We start from the raw sequence: 12,109 nt of genomic DNA, 5'->3' as shown, positions 1-12,109 counted from the left end.
CTAGCACTTTGTTCTGAGCAAAGCATGAGAGGACCCATGGTACACATCACTCACCACTGGACAAAAGCAGCAAAAAGAACAAGCTCCTGACAGTGTACACATGGAGTCTCATGTCTAAGAAGGTTTAAAAACAGAGGAAGGCATCATATTTACAGACTGCAATATTCCTTGCTATAAATGTGCTGAAAAAAACAGTATAAAGCATCAAGTACTCACATTATTTCAGAAAATTTCTTCTGAGAAATAAAATCTCACATTTAAGTTATCCTTAAAATCACAGAGTCAGGGGGAGGTGTAAAAAGACCCACTACAGCTCTGGCTGAACAAGCTGATATTTGATGTCTAAGCAACAACCTCATGAACTCCAGCAAACGACAGTGTGCAAACAGACTCAAGCCAGATTTCATCCCTCATTAAGAAGAAGGTATAAGCACACATTTACAGTACCTGGTTTGAATGAAGAAATAAGTCAGCCTGCTTGGTTTCTGTAGGACAGGCATGGGCTATACACTAACACAAGGACATTATACAAATAGGTTGTCTTATTTCAGCTTAGGATAGCAACAAACTGCCATCTAAATTGCTGTGATACATACACAGCCTTGCACAGGACTCTTCTTAGCAGAGCAACATTTTAGGTCCCAGGATTTATGATTTCAGCTCACCAGTAAATGTGCAGGTCTTTCTGAACAGAAGGTGACCTAAGAGTTACATGCACAATCTATCCTACCAATTAACAGTCTGAAATATGCATTTTAAACTAAAACCAGCTTAAAGAAAACATTATTGTAAAAAGAAATCCAAAGCTGTAGCTATAAATTCTTTTTGAAGCATTACAGATTTTTTCTGGAGTGATTACATGTTTTTTGATGACTGCTAGTAGTCTACAGGTAGCAGAGCAAGTGCTGAACACATACCCAAATAGGATGAACAATCATGCATTTTACCAAATGATTATAACTTGGATGAATCTTGGAGTAAACTTGAGCAAAAAATAATGTTAAACCCAAATATCATTCTGTGTAACATACCTCCCATTCACTGTAGTGTACTTGATCACATCTCCCGGCAGGACCACTGATAATTCAATATCTTTATCGATTACATTCTCTTTCTGTTCCATGATGAGGGTGGTTGGCTCTGTGTTATCAAATGGAGAAATAGCAATGGATTTTGTTTCAGATGGAGGAGGTGGTGCCTTAGATTTTCTTCTGAAAAACAGATAAAAGTTAAAAATCAAGTATGCATTTATACATATGATTTCAAACTGACAAACTAACAAGTCTCAAAACAGTAACAAACAATATTTCATTATTTTCTAAAGTAATATGTGCAATGAAGGGATAAGATATCTTGAATATACTATCAGTGGTGACAGAAGACAAAACAGGCTAAGGTATCCCTCACAAAAAAAAAAAGCACCCAATAAACATCAAGCCAAAAAGAATTCTTTAATGTACCATGAAAGAATAAATTATTTGGCTGCTTTTTCCTCCCTTGGGTTATGCAAAGACCCTATTTGTACATTCTCCAAAGAGATTTACTGGATTAGTATAAACAGAAATATTGCACTATGCAGTATGAAGCAATTGTACTACCAGTGTGCTTAATACAGGATAGATACTGGAGCAAATAGTGACAGTATTCCTCCCCAAATGTTTATTTTGGTTATTAAAATTATTCAACGAAATCCTACCAGTTCTACAGTATTTAAGTAATAAAATAACAGTATAACCAATTCTACTGTGTTTTAATATTTCCTGACATTTCACTCACAATATGCTTTCACATAATCCCCTCACCTATGGTGATTTATTTTAATTTTCTCTATACCCTTTCCCATGTCAATGACCAGACAGTTTAGATTTGAATACAAGGACTGATCACTAAATAAGCTGTACTTATTTCACTAAAAAAAGTTCTAAAACAGCATAAAATTCTCTATATCTCTTAACATAGGTATGTTACAGCAAATTCTGAATGCAGGACTCTCATGTCCTAAAACATCTAGTCCAATATTTCCCTTTATTTAAATAACTCTCCACAATTAACCAATATATTCAGAAGGAAAAGATACAATTAATTAAGAATTTAACCATTAGAAACAAGACCAAGACATAGTCAAGACACATTACCTCATGACAAATTTTGAATTTCTTATAAACGTTCTTGAATGGAGCCACATTACCAGGAAGTTAAAATACATTTCAACAAAATACACAAAGGCTCCAAAAATATGCTTATCATTTAGATGGAGCTGTACCAAAGTTTGTTTACTTTAAACCTAAGGAAATAAATTAACCCCTACAATTGTTCTACAGAATTAAAACAAAAAGAACCTAGCATACAACTAGAAACACATGCCTTTCTTGAGAAAACAAAGTTTAAAGTCACTCACAATGAAGAGCAAACAAGGTCCAGAGCAGCATTGCAAAAAACAACTGTAACAAGGCTTCACATGACTGATCTGTTGCTGAAAGTGCTTAGAGTTTTGAACTTCAGAACTCTGTGCTGAATAATTAACTATTCACAGCCCCTCAGAGCTAATCGGGAGTACTCACAGCCTCCAAAACCATTGAATGGGGATCCACATTCAAAATGTGTATCTCCTCTCTCAATGATTTAAATTAGTTTGGTGTGCTCTCTATGCAATTCATGATGTACAACATGAGCTGAAAATTTGACTTTGGTCTCTACAGCAGCTTGTCTGGGTTGTTTCATGATTACACAAACATTGCAAAATGTATAAAGCAAACTCCTTTGCATTCCTCCTCAGTTTCTTTGGGGTTTTTTTTGCAAGATTTTTAGCTTTCATGTAACTGCCAAATATAAATTTTTAGCAAGAGCAGAGCACCAATACAACTATTAGAAATAAATAAAATCCCACAAACATAAAAACTTACCCCATGACATTAATACCAAAAATCCCAACGTGATCTAGTACTGCTTGTCCTCCCTTCTTTACTGTTTCTTACATCTTTAACTTCAAATAACTGTTAAAAGTTATTTATCACAGAGTTTACTCTTTGAAGAAGTGTCACAGAAAGCTTTCTTTTCAGATGCTAGGGGACTCAATTTTCTATTAAGTAGACAAATGCAATTTTATCACTGGAACTCTCTTAGCACCAGAGTACTTAATGACACATAGCAATAAATGTGGTTTATTCATACAGTGTCCAACTAAAACTGACCAAATACTCTTCTCAAAACGTGTGCAACAGTTGAAGTTCCATGTATTTATAAAGAACACACACACACACAGGCAGTCTAACAACACCGCTGAAGCCTCGCGTGCCCCACTGGAGAGCCATGTACTCCTCCCATTTCTAGGAAATCTGAATGTGCTTTATAGTTACTTATGCTTACCTCTCCCACCCCACACAAAGGAGGAAAAATCCCAAGTGTACTTTCTCAGAAGTCAGGCCAAGTTTTTGGCAACCTCTTATTAAACAACAGGGATCCCAATGCTTTCATTTTCTCTTCCCAGATGCCATGCTTTTGTTTCTTCAGTTCTCACCATTTCTCTCATCTCTCCTTCTCAGCCCAAAGTATCTGCAATTGGTCTCATTGCTTTTTCATTATTTCAGCTTGTTTTTCTACCTTATCAGGGGAGCAGCTGCCTGACTGTCAGGCTGGGCTGCACTTCCAGCCCTAGAACTGGTGCTGGACAGCAAGAACAATTCAGGTAACCATGATTAAATATGCAGGTGATGGTGGAAATACACTTGTAGAGGTAGGTTTTACAGACAAACCCTCCTCTCCTGACTCTGCAATTCAAGAAGCCAATGAAAGTCATTTTCTCACCAAGGCATCTTCCACACATCATTTTATCCCAACACCAAAACTAACTCCAAGTCTATACCACCAATTCAAATACTTCACCACTGCAAGTCTTCAAGATCAAACACTACCTGCTAGGAAAAGTTTAGAGACAACTGCAGTGTTTCTATCTGATCTGCTCCTCATAGTCCAGCACATGATTGAAGTTGTCGAGGCAAGTCACTCCTATATATATTTCAGGCATAAGTATAGATGAAAAATACTTCTTCAAAAATAAATTCTAGTCATCTTCACTAAATTATTACCACACACACACACACATTTCTATACAAAATTTGGGGTGCCACTAAGTGCTTCAAAAAGTTTTTATTTTAAGTTAGACGTATGGTAGTACTCTAATATTTTCCCTTAACATTCAGCAGCCCAAATATTTGCTGTGCCAGCCCCAGAGCATCTATATAACATGACTACCAGCCTTGATACTGGGCTTTCATCTCAACATCAATATCACTGTTTGAGATACAATCTTTCTCTTTATTTCTACTACAAAAGCACCAGTTAGATGTTAAGATCAAAGTATGGATCAATGAGAGTCAAACAATGTCCATTCTTAGGTCATCCCTTCAAGCCAGGCTTATGATACATGTAGGATGATACAAAGGAAAAATATTTGCTGTATCTGCTCCAGAGAGAAATATGATCTTTCAGATTCTCAACTCATCCATTTAGTTATTTCTGGAAGAACATGAGGTCATATTGTACAAATATTGAGTCTAGCAGGTGGCTCAATAGGTACCAAAAAAACCCCCAAGTTCAGAAACAAACTTTAATTTCAATATCCAAGCAGCAGAACAAACATTAACAGTTTGTAAATCTTTTGTGGTAACAGGTTATTTTACAGGGCATATCTCTATACTAATTCCCTCGATTGAAAGGATACAGGTATTATAAATAATACTGGTATTTTAAAAATAATAGAGAAAAATAATACAGCATAAAATAAGGCACTGGGTATATAGCTCTGCCAACACAATAATTCATCAGCATACTGACATGGCAGTGGTAATGCTATGGGTGATGATAATACTAATATTACTAATTAAGTGATCTTTGAACATTACCCTCTACAGATTCACTCAGTGAGGTTCTAGCAAACATCTAACAAAACATCTGCAGATGCTCTCTTACTCATACCTTTATTCTGATATAAAGAAAGCAAAAAAAGTGAAATGCATTTTTACTCTCTTTCAATAAATAAAGTGGACTGAGAAGAGGAGGCATCCCTGGAATCAGGATGTTTTCAAAGATGTGAAAGAAAGTTTCCCAAGTCAATGGGATGTGTGGATTTACCCCCTAGCTAGCCTCATTGCTCTGAAGATTTTTTTTTTCAGTCTTATCCTAGAGAGACATAAATCACAGGACTGGGATGGTAACCATGACAGTAAGGTGAAAGCTTAATGGAATCTCTGGATGTCTGGTTCACACTAAAAGCAAGAAAGCAGCAAATGAATCCTTCAGTTCCCTCCAGACAATTTGGAACAGACACTTGCCCCCTCTGATTATCTGTCCCCATGGCAGTGACAGTCTTGAAAACAGAAGTGACTGTATTTGAGCCATAATTCATTAAATGTTTTCTACCATTACAAGGAAAAAGAGGCAATTCTGAGACAACACAAATTGTATTATGGGCATGTTGTTAATTGTGCCCCTTTTAGCATTAAAGGGGCACTAACTCTGGTATAAACATATAATTTAATTAATTAAACAAGAAATTTAAACTTTTCTAGAAAAAAATATTAATTCATTGCCCTTCAAAGCTGAATCACAACTAATATTACAATGATCTATTCAAGCTCATTTAAAACTTATGAAAGACCCAACTCCTGAGAACAGAAAGCTGCTGACAGTGTTGTCTTGTACCATCCAACAAAACACAGTCAGCTCCCCTCTAGGCATAAGAATCACTTTGGTCTTAGGAAGAGAGCCAAAAGCTCAGAATCCTAGCAGGCAAGAGAGGATAAAAGAAAAAAAAAAAAGAAAAAATACCTTCTCCTCTAAATTAGCATAAAGTTTATTATTATTATTGAGGGAATATAGAAATGTGTTCTGATCCAAAAGTTTTGTTACAACACATTCTGTTGTGCCAAGAGAAGGACTTCTTTTACTCCCGGGTAAAAAATGAAGTGGAAAATTAGTTCCAATGACATTACTTCTAAAGAGGTTGAGAACTTAAGACTCCTGAAGTAAATAGGGCAACACAAAATACAAGTACAAACCTGGCATTTCCATGTGTTACACACCTCCACAGAAAGCAGATACTTATATCTATTTTTGCAACCTTTTCTCATAGTAAAAAATGCAAAAAAGTAACCTAGATTTGCTGCCAAAAGAAAGAACAAAAAATCTGAATGGCATTCAAAACTATTAAAACCTTGTATGGCTCAGTTAGCCTTTATTATATTTACAGTTATGAAAACAGACTGACTGAAAAGAAGGAGAGCAAGAAAGAGAAAACAGTAAATCTGTAACAGTAATTGAATAATATATAACTGGCTGAATAAACAGGAAAAGAAAACAAAGAGCAGCTTGATCTGAAAGGGGGAGCTTAACCTTTGATACACTAATAAATCTAACAAATACTTAAAACTCAAGAAAATGTATGCTACCTCCACTAAAAATAAACCCTCAAATCTTTATCAAGAACTGCTAAAAAGGTTGCTCAAACAGCTGTTTTTCTTCCATGACTAGTAAGAAAGTTCAATTAAGGGCTTTCAAACGAAACAAAACCTGAATCTGTCCTTCTGGTCGTTACCCCCAGTCATGAAAGCAGGTAAAATGCCACTGTCTTTTCAAAGCCTGCAGATGAAGCACCTAGCTCTGCTTGTGGCTTTTCCAGCTGCTTTTCTGAACATCAATAGAAGCAAGAATTGTCAATTATCTGAGCTTTGCTGCTGTTGCTTTTTTCTCCTGTTCAAAATAATGTTTTTGAAGTAACACCGGAGGCAGGGACTGGATAGATTTAGAGGCTGGGAAAGGTAAGGAACAGAAAAGCAGAGCTGCTCAGTTTCACAGCAGCCAGGAAAGAGGCTAATACAGACCCTTCCTTTTTCACTCACAGACATACATGCCTCAGATACAGGTATGTGGGTGTAGATGAGGTGGGTACCAGATGAAGTGCTGCAGGACAGCAGCTAAGAAGCTCTACACTAACAGGGAAGACAAAACCCAACCCCTCTCCTTTTACCTGCTGTAGAAGGCTGGGTTCAACTACAACAGTAGCACTTCACAGCTGAAAACTCAGATACAGGAAGAATAATTGAGAAAGCATAGCAATGCAACTTTAGAAAGCACTGCAATTTATTTTCATTTTTCCTGCAAATGCTTTGAATAGACCAAGCTTTCTCCCTTTTAGAAAGTTCTTTATTCACCAAAAACTTTCTCTTAGCAGTTATATCCTTTATCCACCTGGAGTTTGGTAACACTTAAAATCTTTTGTACATTCACATAACCCAAAATTAGGAGAATTTATTAAACTGAAGAACAGAGATGATGTTAAATATTGGAAGAGAATGGGACACAGGAAAAGTTTCCTATCCTGAGCAAGATGAATAGAAATATCTCTGTGTGTATGCACTTATACACAGATGCTATGAGACACATGGTGAACATATAGAGAGTTCCTACACTGACAACCAGGTCTGTCAGCAAATAAGGCACCCTTGCTCATTACAGAAAAGAAGGAGAAAAAATAGTTAAGTTTTGGCTGAGAAATTGTACTAAACCAAGCATTTTCTTCACTAGATTTCAAGAGAAGCATCTTGGCAGTGAGTATCCAGAAAATTTGATATTAATATATGAAGACTATAGCTACAGTTCCCCAAACAGAAACTGAGCCTCTTGGGCCAACATCGCTTGCAAAACTAAGAAATGCTTTGAGCACCCACCTGCCACCAGATTTTCCTGCTCATCCTTTACAGCTGCCTCCTCAACATTCACTCTCCTGCCTGCATCTTCCTCAGAAAGCAAAGTGGAAAAACCCTTTACCTTCAGGAACAGGGTCACATTTACTACATTTACTACTTCCCCAAATGCCAGTGCTGCTGCTGGAGCCCCAACCTCATCTCAGGCACTCTGTGAGGGGCAATGGGTGGTACAAAGCAGAGCCACAAGTCCCATCCCAGCTCCCTGCACAGCATAAACCCGACCAGCAGTTTTCACAGCCACCTCTGCAGCCATTGACAGCAGGAGCTCCCTCCCCTTTGTCCTATTTTAACTTTACCTCCCTCATTGGTTGGCAGCTCAGGGCCCCAAATGAATGCTCCTATTTTGTCTCCAAACTCATCCCCATCTACACACAAGAGCTGTCATTATCCCCTTTCTCTGCTTATATCTGCACACTCAAAATCCTCTGCATCCACTCCTCACTGGATTCTTGCAACAGGCAAGAGGCAAGGAAGAAAGAAGGTATTTCTTTGAAGAAGATATTTCTTTGAAGAAACCTGGCTCCCTGCATGATGCCACCACCAAAGCTATTTTGGATAACCACTTCATTAGAAAGCCTCCACACTTTCTGTAAAAATGTACAGGCCTTCAGCATTAAATATAAATGAGGAAAAAATTCTTATTTATATAATAATGATTATAATCATCATCAGTGTGCTCTGGGGAATGTTAAGAAACTTTCCTAATGAATGCTTTGCTCTAACTACTATAATTCACTTCTATATTCACCCCTGCATCCTTTCCAACTTTCTCTACCACAGCCAGTGTACAGCCAATATACTTCACTGCTGAGTTTTTAACATGCTAACAGATGACACAGTGCCAGCAGCATACTGACTCCTACAAGAAGTTCAACTGAGCACTGCTTCTTAAATTCTTTCTTTGTTGCTGTAAGCAAAGTCCATCTTGGCATTGTGCAGCTATTTAGGAATTTAGTCAATTTAGGTACTACAAAATATTTTAATGCTTTCCATGACAAATAAAATCAGTATACAACTTACAAGGAACACACAGAATACACAGCAAGGACTTTACCATAATAAACACTAAAAGAATCAACTCTTACAAGGTATTACAAGCAACTAAATTTTAGATCAAAATCTCAAAATCTGATGCAAATCAAAGAAATCAGAAAAGCCTTACAGTCTGCATGAAATAACAGCATTTCTCACTTAAAATAATTTCAAAAACCTCACTTGAGTTTCTAAGCACCAAATATCATTTTAAAATAAAATAGGCAACAGCTTATGTACCCAGAAATTTACCACTAAAATTTCAGCAGTCTGTCCACATGAATAAAAACATCTTTACACACCCTCATCTCTTAGCCAGAGACGGGATTTTAAAAACCTTTTGTAGAATTATTATGTACTTTGTCTGAAAAATTACAACAGACATTAATTCTTCTTCCTTTGTACAGGCCTATATTTAAGTTCTGGCAATTTATGTACTGCCCTACATCTGAATTCCGTGTACTGAAGATTTATAACTATTGGTAAATATTTTTGCCTCACAGCAGGTGTTAGGACAACACAACACAAATATTACTTCGAAGCCATTCTGCTCAGCTAAAATTGATTACACTACTTTTCTGCTTACCTCCAAGATAGCATAGGTGGTTCTTCCCCATTAATATCAGGTGAGTTTCCTTCAATAGCATATGGAGGTAGAAGGGAGGGTGTGTGTGTGTGCATGGCAAGCTCACTGTTGCTCCCTTCCGCTGCTGCTGACATCAGTAAGCCTACCTATTTATAATCCCACCACCTGACCAAACAGCCTTCAGAGTACATCTAGAGATTTGTACAGCCCGTAATCCCAACATATCTACTTCAGCCAATTCAAAAGAGAGTATTAAGTAGCTTTGTTATGTCTTCTGTGGCTTTATACCATAAAAAGAATCCAATCCTTTTTTCCGCACCCCTTTTATTTGCACAAAATAAGTTTAATGGGAATTTTTAGAATTAGGACTAGTCCTTCCATCCATGCTTTTCAGCCTTCCCCATTTCTCTGCCTGTGAGATATCCAACTGAACACCTCAGGTAAGCATATTCTAGGGATTAATGGAATATTTAGACAACAGAGACAAATACCCATTTACATCCAGGTAATTTCATCCATCAGTACTACCTACAAAATAATTGAAATTTAAGATTTTCATAAATCAATTTCACAAGCCAAGTACAATATTTATGCTATCACAAAACCAAAAACAACTCAGAAGTGTTTAAAGTAGGATAATTTACAGAAGCTTGACCTCATTGTCAATTAAAACCAGAAGCTGCTTAAAAGCAGCTTAAAAGCAATTCTTGATTCAGTTACCTCTTCCCAAAGTCAGCCCTAATGTATTCAGCCATGGGAGGGCTGCTTGCAGCTGAGTCTGCCCAGGGACTGGAAAGGAATGCAGTCAACAAACACTTAGGGCAAGTGCTGTCATCACTGGCAACATCCTGCAGGTTTCTGTCATTGGTAAATGTTGCTTCCAGATCTGTATCAGGTCACAGTGTGTTTCGAAGTGGCTTAAGTAGTGCTTCAGTGAGAGGAAAACATCTGTGTGAATGCCTGTGTGCTGAGTAAACAACATTATTGACAGTTCCTTACCTAACCTTTCCTGCCTGAGAAGTCCTATCACCAGCATCCATCCCACATTAATGCCAGACAAAACAGAAATGTAAGTCAGCTTTGCCTAAATGTGGGTAAGGTTGAAGGAAATAATTAGATGAATCAGTTGTGCTCCAAGTCAAATGCACTCTGCAACCAAACTTCAATAGTTAACAATAAAAGAATAAAAATCCTTTCACTTGATTGATAAGCTGGAGAGGGCAATAATGCAGATGCAGCCTGACTTGCAAGAAAGCTTTGGTGCATACAGGGTATCAGTGTGGGCTAAAACACCAACATATTGCCTGTGGCTGCTATGTCCCACACAGGACACAGTATTTGAGATACTCATTTGGAAGCTTTAATTATTATCTGGGTCTAAGGGCTACAGTTAGAAATATACAATTAGTACTCACAGTACTAAATGCTCTGATTTTTTTTAGTCCTGCTGTTATCTTGTGGTTATTTTACATGCAGTTTATCTAGTTAGCAATATCGTCCTTATGGCTTTTGTAGATCAAGCAGTAAATTTATCACTGCTGAAAAATCATAGGGCTTTCATTCAGGGAGTGACCAACAGAATTTAATACTACTGACTACAAGCAAGTGTACAACATCTCAGATAACCTGATAATGGGAAACAGAAAGGTTTCCCATTTCTACAAGTATGTACCTGGCCATTTTCCCTTCATCTGACAGAGGTTACTTGTATGTTTTCCCCAGTATCACTCAGCGTAGATTCCTTGCTTTTTGGGGTTTTGTTTTTGTCTTTTAAGTTCCCAGAATACTTGTGGAAGGTAAAATTGCAAGAATATTAAAAGATGAAGAAGGAGGAGAGCTTACACAAGGTATTAAGAAAAAGAAGAAAACCACCATATAAAGGAATGGAATTATGGAATTTAAAAGTTTTGTTAGAATTTGGTTTAGAATTTTAAAGTGCTTCTCATTGTTTTCATAAAGCATTTACTTAAACTACAAATCCTGGCATTGCTGTGTAAAAACAATTCCTAAACAAACATCAACTGAATAGTATCAGCAATGAAAGGCAATGTATGTGAATGCACCATAAACTGCAATTTATTTTATTTCTCGTGTGTATATTTAAAAGAAGCAAAAGAATCTATGTATGACAGATTCTATTCTATATAGAATCTGTCATCTATTTTGCTAAATAGAATGACAGTATAGGGCTAAATACAAAACACTTCTCAAAGAGGTCCCTGTACAGGCCACATTTGAGTGGCCTGTACAGATCTTTCATGCTTTTTAATCCATAGAATTGTTTCCAAGACCAAAAAGTTAAGACTTGTATGTACTAGTGAGGAAAAGAAACCAAAACTTTCCCACTATTCATTCTTAGATCTTTAATACTTTCAGATTCATGTGTCTGTGATTACCCAGAGCATTTAGTCCCTTTGCAACAGGGAGAAAAAAAAAACCCCAAACTACAACTCCAGAAGCTCAATGCACTGTTAGAACTCAATGGATGTGTATCAATAATGTGTGTATGCAAAAGCTTCCCAGAATTATCTGGTTTTAAAAAAAACCCAATAGGGATGTATCTCTGAAGCTGGGAACTTTCTGAACCTATTGTCTCTATTGTTATAAACAGAAGACCGTTTTTTAAAACTATCTGATATTTCATCTAACCCTGAAATAGTAATGATTATTTTTTTAAAATAATATCCATGAGAAACTGAAGTCTGAAAAGCAGCAAGAATAGCAGGAA

The 12,109-nt window shown here is 36.9% G+C and overlaps 1 protein-coding gene across 5 annotated transcripts in view; it reads right to left on the bottom strand.

Annotated features, from left to right (window-relative positions):
- The window catches only part of COBLL1 (cordon-bleu WH2 repeat protein like 1), a 74,310-nt gene that overhangs the window by 32,972 nt on the left and 29,229 nt on the right, over positions 1-12,109 (bottom strand). For 4 of the 5 annotated variants that reach the window (XM_077181484.1, XM_077181482.1, XM_077181483.1 and 1 more), the window contains exon 2: positions 1,032-1,211. In XM_077181484.1, coding sequence (XP_077037599.1) covers positions 1,032-1,211 — 180 coding nt within the window. Of the gene's footprint in view, positions 1-1,031; positions 1,212-7,724; positions 7,842-12,109 lie in introns of those variants that run through there. The other variant, XM_077181486.1, reaches the window with a different exon arrangement.

The sequence above is a fragment of the Agelaius phoeniceus genome, chromosome 7, assembly GCF_051311805.1.
Source record: "Agelaius phoeniceus isolate bAgePho1 chromosome 7, bAgePho1.hap1, whole genome shotgun sequence".
Taxonomy (NCBI): Eukaryota; Metazoa; Chordata; class Aves; order Passeriformes; family Icteridae; genus Agelaius; species Agelaius phoeniceus.
This window is presented reverse-complemented; position numbering and strand designations above follow the sequence as displayed.